Source organism: Lonchura striata, chromosome 14 (assembly GCF_046129695.1).
Source record: "Lonchura striata isolate bLonStr1 chromosome 14, bLonStr1.mat, whole genome shotgun sequence".
In the NCBI taxonomy this organism is placed as follows: domain Eukaryota; kingdom Metazoa; phylum Chordata; class Aves; order Passeriformes; family Estrildidae; genus Lonchura; species Lonchura striata.
The window spans coordinates 17,816,443-17,834,540 of NC_134616.1; the positions used below are offsets into that span (position 1 = coordinate 17,816,443).

Below are 18,098 nucleotides of genomic sequence, written 5' to 3' on the forward strand. Positions count from 1 at the left end.
AGAATCCTAAAATTTTACTTTTGCACATGTGCCACACTTAATTATTACTGATATCAAACACTCAGAGCTTGTAATTGATCCTGTAAGAGTGAAAACTCTTTTCCATGGCCAGAGATCACAGCCAGTGTCTCTGGGGGCTCTGTCCAGGGGGCTTCCTGAGCCCTGCCAGGGTCCCAGGGCAGCCAGAGGGAAGCTCTGGATTCCCACATCTGCCCATTTTTCTCTGAGAAAATGAGCATGTCCTGGAAGAGTCTATGGCTCCCTGGACCTTATTTATTGTTTACATGATTCTTCTGGCCCACTGGAACATGGGAAGAGAAATAGCTCATGAGTCAAGAGCATGAGGCTCGTTCCCAGCTTCACCACTGTGTCTGTGACTCAGTTTCTCTTCTGTCATTTCCAGCTGCTGGTGTTACTAGGTTATTGTAAATGCAAGCGAACCCAATGGGAAGAAATGACAATGTCTGACTCAATTCAGAAGGCTGAATTATTTCTTTATTATAACTATGCTAAAATACATCAATATACTATATAAAAGGAGGATACTAAAACTGCATACTACTTTCTCTGCCTCTCCCACAACTCGTGACCCTCTCTGAGATCCCAGCCCCAGGTGGGTTGGGTTGGCCATCAGGCTCAAACAATCCTCACCAGAATTCAATCAAGCCATCACTCCAGGTAAACAATTCTCCAAACACATTCCACATGGGAAAAACAAGGAGCAGAAATAGAAATTGTTTTCTCTTTCATTTCTCTTTGTGCACCTCTATGAAAAATCCTGAGAGGGAGAGAAATGTGCTTGCCACACCTAGGTTACAATTACTAAGTTGTTGAAACAGTCTCCAGACTAGACAGAGGCTTTTACTTCCAGTTGTTCAGTTTGTAATAAACAGGTTTACTTGTTTTTAATCAACTATCCTCCTTTTTTATTAAAGTTTTCTTTGTAAGCCTGTCCATAACACTGGGTATAGTAAAAGTCTTGTAGATAATTTAAGTGACTGGTGAAAAATGCTTTAAAAGTGCCATATTTGTGATTTCTTTCTAATTAATTTTCTAATGAATTTTGTTCTGGGCCATGGGCTTAGCAGGTACCTCCTCAGTAAGAGAAATTATTGCTGGAGGGATGTCTCCCATCATGGGTGATTTATACATGAAAAATATGTGACAGCTCAGCACTGGGCTCACCAGCTAGCATTTAGTATTTAGCAATGCAGTGTCCTTATTGTCAGCATATTAATTTCTTATAATCCATGCTTTAGCTAGCAAACATCTACTACTTTCAGAGATTGGTCTGGGTGAGATGCAGAGAATGCACAAAAGAGCTGCTGTGTCTTGTTCCACTGAAGCCCTTGGGGTTCTCCAGTAGCCTGGGCCTGGCACAGCTGCCACTGATGCCAGCACTGAGGACTCTGACAGCGGCCCATGGCTTTTGGTCTAGCAGAATCAAATTGACAATTTCCAAAAAGGTTAAGAAAATATCTGTTAGTGTGAGCAGCCTCCCTTCCCTCCTTCCAGCCACCTTCAGCTTTAGCCTCCAGGTGCTTTTGGAGGGGCAGCTGTGGCTGTGTTTGTCTGGTGTGACCCAGCAGGAGCAGGGGCTGTTTGGGTTTCAGCAGGAGGCTGCTGGAATCTGGGGTCTGTGCTGCCCTGCAGCAGCAGGGGCTGTGTGCCTGAAGGCTCTGGGCACTGCAAGATTCCCCTGCAAACTGGACACCGTGCTCAGGCTCCAGCAGCTTCTTCTCAAAGGCCCCCCAGGGAAATCTCAGACCTCAGGGCTGTTTTATTAAGGTGATTAAAAGACAAAGAGAATACTCTGGTCTAAGTGAAGCTTTCAATAATCTCCCGAGGAGGAAAAGCAGGTTTCATTTGAGGGGCCTTTTGGGAATGGAGTCAATCTCCTGTGACCTTGGAAACCAGCTGTTTAAGTGTTTAAGAGTCCTAATGGAGGGTGTGACAAAGGAAATCAATAAAGTTCTGCTCTAGCTGAGCCTATTTCCTATTAATCTTTCTTTTTTAGTAGCTTTCAAATCAATTTATGTTTTAAAACTCCTCCTGAAAGCCTCACACTTTCATCAGTATCATCTGCTCTTTCAGTACTCTAATATTCTTTTTAAAACCATGGACCAGGAGATATTTTTACTTCCATTTTTTTTTTCCAGTGAGAGTTTTTAAGTTATTAATCACCTTTATTGTCTTGATTTTTTCCTCTTTTTTTTAAATTATCTCCTTCTAGTTCTGAAGAATGGAAGAAAGTCAGCGATTCTGAGCGCAAGAATTTGGGGCTCACTGTTGAGAACGATGGAGAGTTCTGGTGAGTGGGAGGGATGTGAAGGATTTGGAGACAATGGCTACACGGAGTAATTGTCATTAATCTGCCATTTAACAGCTTCAAAACCAGATGGATAAAATTATCCCAAGGTCTCTTTCCTACAAACTCCCAAAGGATGACAGGGAAGAATAATAAAAGTGGATTTAAAACTAGTAGAACAAAATTAGTAGCTCTCAGAATCTATTGTTTATATTTAGGATCATATCTCAGAAATCAGGAGAGCACATGCTGGTTTACATGACACAGTGCCCAATTAGACCAGTTAGACCAGTTAAATTTTGAAATGGGTAAAAATGTCTGGGGAAGTCCCATGTGCATTTCACACCCTGTTTACTGAATACTGTCCCTGTCTGTAGGTCAGCCATGGCTGAGGCATCTAAAAACAGAATTGCATCTAGTGAATTTTGATATTTGTTGGTGTTTTCCAGCATGGGAATGAGAAGTATTCATTCTCTATACAATGTCTAGAGCTCTGTTAATTTTGACCTTGCTTAAAGCTTAGATCCTTAGCCCAGCAGGTCCTTCAGGAGATGATCAATATTGCATCAAGTGAGCTGGCAGGGTTCAGTGTGAAAATAATTCTGTTGGCTTTGCCAGGACTGGCAGCTGCAGGGTTTGGCTCTGGGCCATGAATAAGCCAGGCCATGGTGGTAATTCAAAGAGCCAGGCTGTTTTTCTGTTGCTCTGCAGTCCAGCCCATTCCTTTAGCAGGCACTGGTGAGATGGGTTTAAATAAAAGCTCTGTCCAGAGTGCAGAGCTTTGAGTGGTGCTCAGGGACAGATGTGACAATAAGGGCTGTAATAATGAGCAGTGGATCCTGCTTTAATTGCAGGTGATCTCCTTGGCCTTTGTAAAATGTGTTACCAAATCCAGCCTGGGAGCTTCAAGCAGTCCTTTAAGCTTAGGAGATGCGACAGGACAGATCCTGATCTGACCAAACACACTGAGTGATGCTGCTCTGAATTAAGCTCTAAAACTCTGTGACTGTGGCCTCACAAGTACTTCCACATGGAAAGCTCTCCAGTGAATCAGTTTGTCCCCTGGACAGCTGAGCAACGCTTCCTCTTCAAATTACTGCAATATTTTGGGTTTTGTTTTGGCTCTTTGTGTGAATATCACTGTTTATTTTTAAACAAACCATTATTTCCCTGATGTTCTGTGGAGCAGGATGACATTTGAGGACTGGTGTAAGAATTTCACAGATGTGGACATCTGCAGGACTGTGAACACCTCCTGCTTCAGCCTCCACAAGACCTGGGAGAAGGAAATGATGTATGGGGCTTGGGCAAAGCATCCAGAACCCCTGCTGAACCGATCTGGGGGCTGCTTTGATAACAGAGAGACCTTCCTGCAGAACCCCCAGGTGGGAACCCGTGTTTTGTGAGTATTTGAGAACAGAGACCTTCCTGCATGTCTTGGTTTGAAAAGACAGGAGTCTGTCAAGGAAGGCAAGAGCCTCCTGTGAAATGGAAAAGGTAAAACCCCTCCCTACGAATTACCACAATTTTAAAAAAGGCTCTCAGGCAAAGATATGAGAATGGGAATAACAGTTCTTTACTAGGAGAAAAACTAAATTAAAATAATAATAATACTAAATGTAATTAGTACAAACAAAACTAGTGATAGAGTCAGAAACCTGACACCCTGTGGAGTCAGGGTGCTGGTAATAGTCCAGTTCAATGGTGGCTGCTCCTCATGGAGGGGCAGATGAAATGCTGCTGGAGTGGGGATCTGGAGAAGGGTGGAGTTTTCTCTGAAGGTCTGGTGATGGAGTAGATGGGCCTGGTCTCCCTCTGGGGATCCAGCAAAGGGACTGCCCTGGTGTCCCAAAAAATGCTGATTTTATGCAGGTAGGGCTGCTTGGCTCCTCCCTGTGGGTGAAGCATCTCACCGTGGGATGATGGAACTTTACCAGTCATGCAGTGAGACATTCAATAGCCCATTAACAGAAGATATCTCCCCAGAGGGAGACATTGTTCTTGGGAGAGATAAGAAAACTGCCCAACCTCCAACAGATGGCAATAGAATACATGCTGATCTTACAAGCCAGGACATTATCCACCCCTTTTTCTATTTCCATCTGCATCACAATGAAATCCTACACCCAGTTCTCACTTAAGACTATACAAGCCAGGACACTGCAGAACCCCCAGGTGGGAAGTTTTGGGAGGTATGGAAGTGTACCCACTTTAGCTGGGGCTCCTGAAATACCCACCCTGTTTAGGAGTCGGCAGTTTCTACTAGGCAAAAATCTCATTGCCCTGGGAGTGTGCTGTGTACTGCATGTTTCATGATTTTGGTGCAATTTCTCAAAAGGGCATGGATATTTATTTAGGACTGATCTTGCTTGGGGCTGGTGATTCACACACACAACAGAATTACTGACATCCTGCCTGGACTTCTTTCATTTTCCCAGTCATAGAAAGGCAGCAAGTCTGATTTTCTAAATACAAAACTCACTTAACCCCCTTAAACAACTTGGGGATTTGATCCACTGTATTAAGTTAGTATCCCTTGGCATTAATGTAAGATTCTGGAAGTACTTGATCTCTTTCCCAAGCTCACCCTCTCATCAGCATTACAGAATTTCCCTTGTCCCATCCTACCTAGTCATTTCAAGCTATTCAGTTTATCTCTTCATCCATTCCTACTCCCTTTCCCACCTTCCTGCCCTTCTCTCTCCCAGCACATGCAAAATCAGACAGAGACTTCTGTTACTGCCTGTGGGCTCTGGGCACTTACTCTGTGAGTTCCTACTCTGAAAAATGATATTTCTGTCCAGATTAATTAAGGATATTTTTGGATCTGCTTCTCTGCACTTGCAAGGGAGGTTTCTGCCTGCAGCCTGTTTGCAGAGCAGGGTGGAGCACTGGGGCAGTGCAGCCTCTGCTGCTCACATCAGATCCCGGATTCCCAGCTCATCCTGCAGTTCTTCGCTGCTCTGCCTTCTGGCAGTGCCTCATTTCCAGGGGGTGATGTAATTCAGGTATTGCCCTGTGAGATTCTGGCTGTGTTCCCAGAGCTTGTCTGCTCTCATTTGTAAGTGTTTAGCTGTCACAGAGAACAAAATGCACAGGTTCCAGCTGAGTGCAATGCCTGATGCAGTGGAAGGCCTCTGTATTCCAGTGTTATCTCAGGGCCAGTTGATTAAAAGGCTCCTAGCAGCAGTGCTGGAACACAATTGTGTTATTTTAGGGCTGTTACAGGTTACTGTGGCACACCCCACCATAATCTATAGATAATCTTTCTGTTCTCCTGGCACTGAGGCCTCCTGTGAGGTTTATCTGTGCAGAGAGGGATTGTGACACTTCCAGCTCCTTTGATAAGGCAGTTTCAGCTAAGTATTTGTGTATTCTACAGTCACCTGCTGACTCCTAGATCATTGCCCATTGGGAGAGCCCAAATGTCATCAGAAGCAGGTCCCACTGCAGAGCTGTCACCAGCCCAGGAGAACTTTCCTGTTCCCCTTGTTCCCTTCCACCCCTCCATGGCCCTGGAGCACCCTGGGCTGCCTGAGGGGGTGACCTGTGTATGGTTCAACAGGGGCAGGAATTAAAATGTGCCTGACTGGGTGTTGCTACATCTTTATATCTCACTTTTTAGGTTCCCTTACAACCCCTGGGACTCTCCCAGAGCCCTGTGCTTTCTCTGCTGCAGTAGGTGATATAAAACACAAATCAGAGCTTGGGATGGGGCCTTGCTCAGCAGAGCTCCAAGGCAGAGGGATGTGGATGGTTCTGTAGCCAAGGCAATCTCAATATCCACCTCAGAGCAAAGCTCAATAATTTGTTTTTTAGCAGCAGTTGAAGGAAAAGGGATGAGGGAATTGAGCCAATGATATTCTTCTCCATGCTGCCAGGGAATTTCTGCTTAGATCAGACCATGTGGTGCACGTGGTGCCCAGCTGTGCACTGCTGCAGGTTTATGTTTCTATTTATCTTCTTCACATTTAAATGTCTTTGAGGATGGGGGAGTACAGCATCTGTCCAAACTTGGGGTAAATAGTGTTCTCTTCCCTCCTCTGGTCCTGACAACTCAGGTTTGCCCTCTGCATGCACAATGAAAAATTTAAAGGACTCTCTAATAGTGAACAAATTAATTAAATTCCTTGTCATATAAAGAAACACCCATCTGACCTTCCTTTGTTCATACTTCTGAACTGGTCTGGTAGTGATTTTTAGTGATGTAACTGTTCAAGTTGGATTTAGTAAGATGGGAACTGCTGCTTAAACTTGAGATAAATTCCTTTGATTTGTCTTAAACCCAAGTTGACTCAAGTTTACTGTAAACAGTTTGGCTAAAATATTTGTATGTTAGAGGTGCAGGAGTCTTTCTCAGCTGTTTTTACTGGGTATTCGGGAAAACTGAGAAGTACAAAATTAGTATTCCTGGCATTCTCTCATGAAATAGGAACTGTAGATGCAAAACAAAGTGCCTTTTAAATAAGATTTCAAAGTTTCCTTCATTTGCAGGCCCTGTATAAAGATGTTTGAAAATTACAGGCACTGTTTAGTTAAAAGGAGAATAAAAAATTATCTAAGACCCCATGTGGAGTCTGTTGGTTTGTTTTTTTTAATCTCATTCCTGATTTATAGCTAAATAAAACTTAATCTTTTGCCTTTTGCTTTCAAGTGAGGTGTCCTCCTGCTGATTCCAGTTATTTTGTAGCTTTGTCCCAGGCTGTCTTTTATGTGAGTTCATAGACTCAGAGAGTCATGGAATGGTTTGGGTTGGCAGGGACCTTAAAGCCCATGCCATGCCATGCCATGCCATGCCATGCCATGCCATGCCATGGCAGGGACACCTCCCACTGTTCCAGGTGCTCCCAGCCCTGTCCAACCTGGCCTTGGGCACTGCCAGGGCTCCAGGGGCAGCCACAGCAGCTCTGGGTACCTGTGCCAGGGCCTGCCCGCCCTCAAAAGGGAGAATATTTCCTAACATCCAGTCTAAACCTACCTTGCTTCACCTGAAGGTCATTCCTTATGTCCTGTCACTAAGATTGCCATTTTCATCAATTCCTTTTGTTTATCTGATACTTTTGATTGTAAGATCCCTTTGATTAACATTCATTTTCCAGCTGTGAATTGCTGGGAAAATCTGTTCCATGGAGAACTCTCCTTCCTCCCTCAAATGTATTCCCATTTTCCTCCTTCGTATGCACATATGTCTTGGTTTGAACAGACAGGTGTCTGCTAAGGAGGGCAGGAGCCTCCCCTGAAATGGAAAATGTAAAGCCCCTCCTTCGAGTTATTATAATTTTGAAATTAAGAGGCTCTCAGGCAAAGATATGGGAGCAGGAATAACAGTTCATTATTAGGAAAAATAAAAATAAAAATGCAATAATACAAAACCACCAAACACTGCCAGAGTCAGAGCAGCCCTGTCCCCTGTGGGTCAGGGAGGTGGCTCAGCCCCATCCCAGGGGGGCTCAGCCCTCCTGCAGTGCCAGCTGTGCTTCTGCTGGAGCAGGATCTGCACAAGGGGGGAGCTTTCCTCTGGAGCTCCAGTGGTGGTTATGGAGATCTTGTCCTTTGGGAATTCAGTGGATAAGGCTGCTTGTGGTGTTCCAAAACTCAGATTGTATCCAGGTAGGAATGCTCGGCTCCTCCCCTGGGCAGAGCATCTCTCCATGGGATGATGGAATTTTCTCAGCCATGCAGGGACACTCACTGGCCATGAACAGGAAATAATTAATAATTAATGGCCCATGAACAGCAGAGATCTCCTGGAGGGAGGATTGGCTGTGGGAGAGATAAAGAAAACTGCCCAAAGAACAGCAGAGAGCTGCCCCAGATCTGACAGGTGGGAATAGAACACACACCCCCATTTCCAACCTAAACCAACATATTTCTTTGGTGATGGCTTTACCCTCAGCCTCCTGAGGTAATTCCAACAGCTCTTCTCTCCCCTCTCTCCTCCCAGTACCTCTTTGATGTTAAGAAGGCCCAGGACAAAGTGTTGGTGTCATTGCAGCAGGAGGATCGCCGCAGGTACAAGAAGGAAGGGAAAGGAGACAACATCACAATTGGCTTTGAAATCCTCAAGGTAGGCAGCCAGCTGTGCTCCTGGTGCAAGGCTGTTCAGTTTGCTCAGTCCTGCTTCACCCTGACAGTGAGATCTTCACCAGATAGAGATTTGTCTCTAGATAGATAAATCTAGATAATCTTTTTATCTGCTCATCCATTCCTACTCCCTTTCCCACCTTCCTGCCCTTCTCTCTCCCATCACGTGCAAATTCAGGCATAGATTTCTCTTACTGCCTGTGGGCTCTGGGCACTTACTCTGGAAACTGGATCTTTCAGATAATATACCAGGATTATCCTGGGGTCTGGCACTGTGCTCAGACTTTGTGTGGACACTGCACTCAAACTGGGAACTCAACTAAATTTAGTTCAGCTCAAACTCTGTTTGAATACATTTAATTTATTTGAGATAAATAATTTCTGCCCCTTGCAAAATAATTTTAAGTGTTTTTCCTATCCCCAAACTTCTAGAGAAAGGAAAAATTATATTAATACTTAAATTGGAGGGTTTTTTGTCTTTCTTCTGCCTCCATTTCACCAGCAAATACAATCAGGAGAATTAGGTTGAAAAGTCTGCAGTTTTCCTGTTGCCACTTAGAAAAATAGTGTTGTCAAAAGCTGGACTGGTGAGCAGGAAATAAATATATGGGAAAAGGAACGACAGGGATCCCAAAAGGTAATTCAATTGCACTCTCAAGGCAAATTGAGTCAAATGAAAACACTCAAACTCAGAGGAGGAGGGAAGCAAAGAAACAGCAATTTTTCTGCTCTTTCACTGAGGACTGGGGTAATTCTGTCATCTGTTGCTGCACCTCCTGGGACTACATGAAATCTATGGTCCTACTCTAAAATAACAAGTCAATTTTTCACAGTTGGTTAGATCTGCTGACATCTGCATCACACCTACTGATTTGCCAATCACCTGTTAACCACATATATTGAAAACTGTTGTTGCAGAAAGCAGAATAATTTCCCTTGTTCATGCATTTGGAAAGGCTTGAAAAAGAAAATCACACCTTCAGTGAAAAGCTTCAGTGCTCTATTTTTATTTCTGATCAATAATTTTTCTATTTTAGATATATTCTAACACACCAGGCTCATTAGCATGACTGAAGGCCTTGGGAAGAGAGCTGCCAGGAAAGAATGAAGGGCTGCCTTTGCCCCAGGAGCTGCTTGAGAGAAAGATTCAGATTTAAACTGTGCTCTGGCAATGCCAGTGCCCTGGAGAGGATGTTGAAGAGTTAAGCACAACTTCAGGGCTTAGAACAAAACATGCATGGTTATTCTGTGGTTTTTGTATTCAGGAAGGGCAAGGAAAATCCAGCTGTGTGCATCTGGATTGGGAGCCTGCTGTGAAAGGCTAGAGAAGAGAGGCAGAGGGATCTTGTCATAGTTGAGATGTCACAATACAAAGCAACACATTGCATTTTCAGAAGGCTTCAAACTGTTTTTATGATAGCATGGATGCTTTTTATACATTCTTACAAATCTCATCAGTTTACACTTTACTCATTGTTCACGAGAGACAAACAAAATGTTTATTGGAATAGGCAGTTGCAGGTTTCTCTTCTTTCTTTCTTGGTTTCTGTGTCAACAATCTTGGTAGGAAATTCTTTCAGGGGTAAACATGGATCCTCTTATCAAACTTCTCTCTGGCTCACAGAAGTTTTTGCTGTAAAACCTCTCCCACAGGATCTCAGCCTTGTCTGGACAGGTGCAGTCCTTGAGGTGTGTGTCCATCTCTGGAAGTGTTCCAAGCTCTGCAGTAGCATCACATCATCTCTTTCAGTGGGTTCCTGTCTTTTCCAGCCCCAAACTTCTACCTGCCACAGCTTAAGCAGACAAGAAAACACTTGCCAAATGATTTGCCTTTCTTGCACATTGTGTGAAAAGCTGTGTGGAGCTCAGGGAGAGCCCTGCCCGTTTGCCCTGTTGTCCCTGCTGGCACTAACCCCTCTCCTGCTGCAGGTGGAGGACAACAGAAGGTACAGGCTGCACAAGCTCACGGTGCAGGAGAGAGTGGCCACGTCCCCCTACTCCAACACACGCAGCGTGTTCCTGAGGAGGAGCCTCCAGCAAGGCCGCTACGTCCTCGTCCCAACCACCTTCATCCCAGGTGTCCCCACAAAATTCATCCTCAGGCTCTACACAGATGTGCCCTCAAAACTCAGGTGAGTTCCACTCACAGCTGCAGGAGATCCTCCTTAGCCCACAGGCTGCAGCTCTGTGGAAGGGGTTGCAGGGTTGTTCTCCAACTCACTGGCTCATGTGGCTCCAGAACTGGGCCCTGGAGACATCAGGAGCACCTCTGAGAATCTCCAGGTTTGTGCATGGTCAGGAAATGTTTAGTCAGGGACATCTTGGATGATTCACTTTGAGACTTTTGGCTTTTTTAGTTCAGTTCTTGTAGTGGCCCCCAGTTGTGGGTCAGGACACTGAGCACTGGTGCTTGTGGCTACAGCTGGGACTTGTTTCTGTGACCACCTCCTCTGAAAGCAGTGGTTGCTGCAAGAGTAGAACCAGTGCTTCATGAATCAGGCCCACTGCATTTATTTCTTGCTTTGACAGTATTTTCCACTATTTAAAATTGGTTTTTTTTTCACCACTTTTGCTTCCACACGAAAGATATCACAATTTTGTTTTACTTTTCTTTGCTCTATTTTTATCTCTTACATCTGTCATTTCTGCACCACAGAATTCAAACACTGCAGATGAGGGAAAAACTACAAATCTCATGTTCTAAAAATGCCAGATTTCCACAACCATTGATTATTTGCTTGACATTCTTTGCTTAGGTTGCTTTTTCCATGATTTTTCAGGGAGCTGAAAGCAGATAGGCCTAAAATGACATGTTGGAGTCTCCTTTGTGGCTACCCACGCAGAGTCACCCAAATCAAAGTCCACTCTGCAGAGGGTTTGCAGAAACAAGACAGATCAGGAGGTAAGTGGAAAGAGAGTCTGGAGGAGTAGAATTGGCTTTTCAGTCCTCTAAAGATGATTTGGGTTGATATGTAAGCAATCAGAAATTATCCAAACAGAGGATTTATGGGATTTGTTTTTCCATCTTGCTGTAAAACCTGCTTTAGTGGAGAGATCAGATGAATATGGGAATGCACAACAGCAAGTTATGGGCAAGAGTAGCCAGACCCTCCTGAGGAGCTAATTGTGGAGATTAGTAAGGGTCTTCTGTCAGGGTTGTGTATTTTCTAAATGGAAAATATCCAGGAGGCAGCTGAATGGCACAGACTCATGTGGTGTGTTACATTTACCTATTAGAGCACTTCAGGGAGGACTTCATGGTTTTCAAACAATCATTTTCATCTGGGTAAAGTAGAACAGGGGTTAAATGCTTTGTACATGACTGTGTCTGTCAGAGGATGTGTCCTGAAGGAAACCAAAATGGCTTTAGAGCTTCTGATGTTGAGCTAATTAGGAAATCTGACCAGTTGTCATTTGCTTTTTCATTTTCTACTCCTGCTCTCTCATAGTCTTCATTTTTCACAGCTCAATGCTGGTTATTATCAGAGCCCTGTTTGTGGCCAGAGGAAATGTGTTTAATTTTTATTTTAAATGTTTATTGGAAAGCTCCTCCTTGGTGCTGTCTTTGATCCATTGCTCTGTCTGGACAAAATAATGGCTGGTTTGTTGTTGTTAGGAGTAGTGGATGAATGCAATGGCCCAGACTCTCCTGGATGCTCCTTGTGGAAGTGCCTCTCTCCAAGTCAGCATGCTCTGAAGTGGATCCAGCTGTCTGTGAGACAGGCACAGTGGCCTGCAGGATGATGAAGGAACTGTTTGTGCTAGAGGATTTTCTGTCACCCATTCCCAAGCCTGTTTTAAAAATGGCTCTCACTACTGTCTGTCAGGCCTTTTCCCCAAGTTTCTCTTAGAGAACAAATCACCTTTTGCACCTTTAAGTCTTCCTGCTGATGTTCCATGTTGGATTTGCACACTGAATTGTTTTTCACCACTTAGAATATCAAGTGAGTGTTGAGATCTGTGGTGTGTGATGGCCCTGGAAGCAGAGAATCTTTAGTGGAAGCTGCCTTGGGAGCAGCCTGAGAAAGCAGAAGGAAGGAGAAGCAGAGATTCACCTGCAAGAGGCAAAGCAAGCTGCTGTGGTTGCCAGGGCAGTGCTTGTGTCTCAGCATGGTGCCTGCTGATTGTGCCATGCCCTTTTCCAGTGGCTGAGGCTGTCAGAGCTCTCCAGCTTCTGGGAAGAGCAGTAGAGAGGAGTGGGAATGCAGCTGGCAAAATTCCCTCAGGAAAGTTTTCCAGAAAGCCTTTTGCTTTGGTGCAGTGCTGCAGGATGTGGGTGATAGATCCTTGGAGCAGTTCTCAAAAACCCAAAAATTAAGCCTTAGACTACTGAGAACAGATTTCTTTAAGCCTTAGAAATGCCATTACTGTTCAGGTGTTTCTGGCTTTTACAGATTCCAGCTTTTTCCTTTGCACTGTTCTTTTGTACAACTTCCCAAAGCACAGCACGGCCAGGACTGAGGGCAGAGAGCTGTTATGGGTTCAGGGCAGAGCTGGAGCTGTCTGTGTGCCCCAGAGCTGAACCCAGCCCTCCTTCCCCTGCCAGAGCTGCAGTTTCATTCCCAGCCCATGGCCAATACCAGGACATTGCTTTTCCGCTCTAGCAGACCTCAGTGTTTTTAATTTGTCCTGTAAATAAACCAGGCACAGAACTGGGCCATCCATAGCTGAGAGCATCTGATCCCCAGTGTGGTCTCCCACTGCTTGCTTTTGTTGTGGAATTGGAGCCAGTTTTCCTAAAACAACTGACCCATCCAGCACTGCCATCATGGGGTCAGAACATTTTGGAGCATCATGAGTACAGGAACATTTTGTGTCCCCCTTCTACCTCCCTCAGTGAGGTCTTGCTGAGAATTTGAATGTTTCCTTCAAATATTTTCTTTCCTTTTCCCTTCACTTAGCCAGTCCTCTCATTAACTGCTCCCTCATCCATCCAGCAGATGTGCCTGTCACCTCTTCAGCTCTGTGCCCTTTTCCCAGCCCTCCTTATGCTCTTTATCTCTTAATTACTGTTAATGATGGGGTGTTGCTCTGCTGTTTGACCTCCCACAAAGTTGTTAACACCATTGGGATGATGGGCAAGACCCCATTTGATCCAGATCCAAGTTGCTTTGCAAAGAGGGCAGCTTTTCCAGCCCTGGTGGCACAGCCTGGTGCCACCCCCTGCCCCAGAGCTGAATTCACAGTTCAGTGACATGGAAGGCAGTTGCCCAGCAGAAAAGCCAATATCCTGCTACTGCCATGGAAGTGTGAGGCGTTGTCAGGGAAACAGCTCTGGCCAGGTGTAACCACAGAGCCACACATGTCAAAATCTGTGTCTGCCTTGGATGCAGCTGTTGTGTAGTTTGCCCATGTGAGGTGTTGTACCTGATCTTGTAAACGAGTGATGTGTTTGAGGAAAATAATCTGGGTATGGTTTGTTAAAAAGATAAAGTTGCCTAAAATTGTGCTGCCTTATGGCTGTGGTGGTATTTTCAAGTAGATGGTGAAAAAAGTGTGTTAGAAACTCTCAGGAGCCTGACTTACAGATACCCTGGGTTTATTTAAAATCTGTATCTAAGAAGTAGCAAGGTGTGGAAAAAAAAGGTATTCTGTCATTAACAACAAAAATGGGCAGAGTTGTTTTGAAATACAAAACATGGTATTGCCTTTGTATAATTAAAAGTTAATTAGAAAATTGAATGACCCATTCTCTTTGAATGTTTTTGGTGTTTCCAAAATGGTTCTTGCTCCTTATTGTAAAGGAAAGAGAATATCAACCTTAATAAGAAATAAAAATGCTCAGTGTAAAAACAAAGCATTTCTAGAATGTTGAACAATTGCAGGGGGTCACATGTGAGGGTTAGATTGAATATTAGGGAAAAATTGTTGCCTGTGAGGGTGGGCAAGCCCTGGCACAGGTGCCCAGAGCAGCTGTGGCTGTCCCTGGATCCCTGGCAGTGCCCAAGGCCAGGCTGGACACTGGGGCTGGAGCAGCCTGGGACAGTGGGAGGTGTCCCTGCCATGGCAGGGCGTGGGATGGGATGGGCTTTAAGGTCCCTGCCAACCCAAACCACTCCATGGTTCTGTGTTTGCACCTGGACAGGAGCAGTGGCTGTGAGTGCCCTGGTGCCCTGTCCTGTGGCGCTGCCAGGCACAGGAGGGGGTTGTCTCTGTTGGGTTTCTGGGTAGCTCAGCTGCCATTCTGTGTGCCCAGAGCTGTGCTGCTGATTGTGTTCCAGGAGCAGATCCCTACGTGCTCATCAAGTGTGAGAAGCAAAGCTGGCGCTCCCCGGTGCAGCACAACACCACCAGCCCCGTCTTCAACACCCAGGTGATCTTCTACAGGAAGGACATCGACAGTCCTGTCACCATCCAGGTGAGACAGGCACAGGGCAGCTGCTCGGGGCAGGGAGGGCAGCACAGCAGCAGCCCTGGCCTTCGCTGGGCCAGCTGTTCCTTTGTGTGCCTGATATCCAGGAGAGAAGAGGGAGAACCTCTGCTCCCCTTACTGGGCTCTGCCTGCAGCTCTGCTGCTGCTTCTCCTCCACAAACACCAGCTGATGGCACTCTGGGATCACAAGGCATATTTCATTCCAAGGAATGTTTCATTCCAAGGCTTTGATGGAATTTACAGAATTCCTTTTGCCCCATGTGGTACCTGATGAAGCAGAGACAAAGAAAAGCCAAGTGTTGTCCAGAGTCAGCGTTTGAAACAAAACCAAAGCTCAGGCTGTTACTAAGAAGTTTTCTAGCCTGAATTTTAGTCCTGTGGGAACTAGACCGCACTGTTTACCTCAGCAGTAGCTGGAGAAATAGAATTTGGCATTGAGATGATGATCAGTCTAGTCTGTGGGCCAGGCTCTAAAACTCTAGCACTGAGGAGGTGCAGAGGTGGGCACAGGCAGGAAGAACAGCAGACAGGCTACTGTAGGTAGGTTTTGCTGCTGATGAGCTAAAAAAGGTCATTTTTATTCCTCTTCTAGGCAGGCTATGACCTAGAAAGCGAAAAGCTGCATTTCTTTCTTATTTGCATAGTCTATGTAAATGAGCATGCAAATCCAGAGTCTCCCTCATGCTCTCTAGACAATTAGCTAAATTTAGGCGTACACCCCCTCCTCGCTGCTTTTCCAAGGGGTTATCGGGGATGCCCCTTGCCGGCGGAGCGTGACAGCACCCTCGTGTCCTCCCTCCGGCAGGTGTGGAGCAGCAGCCTCCTGCGCGACCGGCTGCTGGGGCAGGCGGTGCTGGCAGCGCGGCCCGGGCAGCCCCGGCAGCAGCGGCGGCTGCGGCTGCGGGGCAGGCCCGGCGGGGCGGCCGCCGAGGTGCCGGGGCACATCAGCGTCACGGTGCTGTGCAGCGATGACCTCGCCGAGCTCTGAGCGCCGCGGCCCCGCAGAGGCAGACGGAGCTGCCGCCTCTCGGCATCATCGCATAATCGCTTTAAAGGGGGGGAAAGCCCTCCGACTCTCCGCGTTAGCGCTGGTAATGGGCGGAGAGGCGCTGGGAGAGGGGGAAATGCGCATTTATACATATCTATGCTCGTGATCCGGCTCATGGAGAAATGGAATGATGGAAGGTAAGTTCGTGAGGATGGGAGCGTCTTCCCAGCAGCATCGTTGAGGATGCAGGCAGGAATGGCTGCAGCTCCATCGAGCACCCACCAGCAGCTTGGGGACTGGCAAATACAAAGGGGATTCGTGGGGATTTTTTTTTCCATATCCTTCCCATAGAAGGATATAAATTTCTTGATGAATTTCACTACAGATTAGGTGTTTCTGTTCCTTGGTGAAAATGTCACTACTCGAGGAGCTCAGTCATAGCTCGTGGCCTTAAGACCAGTCTCGCCAGGACCACATTAGAGGGGCAAATCTTGCAGTGCCTGTTTGAACACCACAGCAAATAAGAGCTTTGTCCACCCAAAGGCTCTTAGATTGACCTTCTGATTGTTCTCTTCTCCACCTCGAGCTGGTGACTCTCAGTTTGGTATCTCTGTCCAAGCTGAATCACAGTTCAGCTGTGGCTTTGCTCAGAGCACAGATTCAGTAATGGAAACCTCCTTGCTTTGTTTAAGCCACATAATGCTAAAAATGGGATAACGGCCCTCTTGTTTTGGTAGATGTAGCACCAGCCTGAAGGAGGAGAAAATGAGCTGATGAGAAGGGTGGGTTTGTAAAACCAGGGCGCTGTTCCCTGGCAGTTGTCAGGTCTCGCTCTCAAAATTTTGCTGTCATTTATTGCTGGCACGGCTGATGTTTGATGGAGTTTCACTTGAGTAGCACGGAGGATGGGTTCTTTCACATTTCCCTCACAGCAGGGGTCTAGTGCCAGCTCTTCCCTTCCCCTGCAGCCTCAGCAGGGTTCCCTCAGCAGCTCTCTGGGGTGGGCACGCTGGGCAGTGACCCTGGCAGTGCACAGGGCTCTGTGCCAGACACTTGGAAATGGATTTTACACAGCTGCAGATTCTGGGTGGGAAAGTGAAGCTGAAGGACTGTACTGCTTTTTTTTTACTGCCAGAAAATTTGGATTCTATGTGCCTCATAGCCACTTCAGCCACGCTATGCCATTTCTGCGATTTATTAAATGGCCCTTGACAGAGCTAATGTTTTCCCAGAAGGTTTTGAAGTCTCCTCAGGGCTCCGAAAGGATCATTGCTGTGGTAGGAAAATGCTTTCTCTGACATTCCAGAGTTGTTCTGTGGGGCTGTGAATGATGCTGCAGTGCCATCAGCTTGCACATACCGAGGACTTAAATCCAGCTCTTTCAGACAGTTTGGGCTCAGACCTCTGGCACAGCAGAGATCTTGTCAGAGGTGTGAACTACAAGCCCCACAGGCAAATGACATTCTCTGTAAACTCATGGCTTCAGAGCTGCTTACTCTCACAAATGTTTGTAAACTGAGATTTCTCCTTTTAAAAGCATAGTCTCATGCAGACCAGAGCTGGGACGAGGGGAACTGCAGATGTCAGGGCTGCCCTAGTCCTGCACCAAGAGCTGATTGCTTTGCTTTTCCTCACACTCTGCTCCAGGTTGTGGGAGCTGCTTCCCGCAGTTTTCCCGTGGGATGGGGGCCATTCCCAGGGCTTGGCTTGGCCAAGGGTCAGTGTTTAGCCTGAAAAAAGATCCACACCGAGATGGCATCAGAGGGTTGTGCCTCCCTGCCTCACGATTTGGTTGAGGAATCTCCTGAGGGCACAAAGCCACCTCAGCCCCAAGCTGGAGGGGCGTCCCTTGGCTCTTTCCCTGCAGCCACACAGCCCTGGCCCCCAGTCCCAGCACCACCACCCTGTTTCAGCTTCTGTATTGGGTTGTCCCCAGCATCAGTGGGACACAGGGAGTGTGACCAGCAGTTCTTGGGCAAGTACAGCCTGGAAAAGTGGGAAGTCAGTGGGGTGGGGAGCACAGATGTGTGACTTTTAAGTCTTGAGCATTGTGCCAGCTCCAGACAATCCCCTCAGTTTGCCCCCACGGCATGGGGACAGGCACTGCTGGCCAGTGCTGCCCTGAGGGACTGGCAGTGCTGGGAGGCTCAGCAGGATGCCTGGACCTCTGCATTGATTATTTTGGGGAACTGTTTTGTTTTCCCATCAGGAGGAGCTGATCCAGCCTGGGCACACAGCTGGCTCTGCTGGCTTACAGATGCTTCTGCCTTCCCAGGTGAAGCCAGGCAAGGGCAGGCTGCCAGGGGCTTGTGCTGCTGCCTGCTCCTAACATTGGTAGTTAAATT

The 18,098-nt window shown here is 46.5% G+C and overlaps 1 protein-coding gene across 1 annotated transcript in view; it reads left to right on the top strand.

Moving 5' to 3' along the window:
- The window catches only part of CAPN6 (calpain 6), a 50,550-nt gene extending 34,023 nt beyond the window's left edge, over nucleotides 1-16,527 (top strand). The window contains exons 8-16 of the mRNA XM_077786625.1: nucleotides 2,234-2,311; nucleotides 3,498-3,693; nucleotides 8,253-8,375; nucleotides 10,322-10,524; nucleotides 11,173-11,294; nucleotides 14,614-14,750; nucleotides 15,571-15,629; nucleotides 15,852-15,950; nucleotides 16,491-16,527. Of these exons, the coding sequence (XP_077642751.1) occupies nucleotides 2,234-2,311; nucleotides 3,498-3,693; nucleotides 8,253-8,375; nucleotides 10,322-10,524; nucleotides 11,173-11,294; nucleotides 14,614-14,750; nucleotides 15,571-15,629; nucleotides 15,852-15,950; nucleotides 16,491-16,527 (1,054 nt within the window). The remainder of the gene's footprint in view (nucleotides 1-2,233; nucleotides 2,312-3,497; nucleotides 3,694-8,252; nucleotides 8,376-10,321; nucleotides 10,525-11,172; nucleotides 11,295-14,613; nucleotides 14,751-15,570; nucleotides 15,630-15,851; nucleotides 15,951-16,490) is intronic.
- Nucleotides 16,528-18,098: the final 1,571 nt, after the last annotated feature.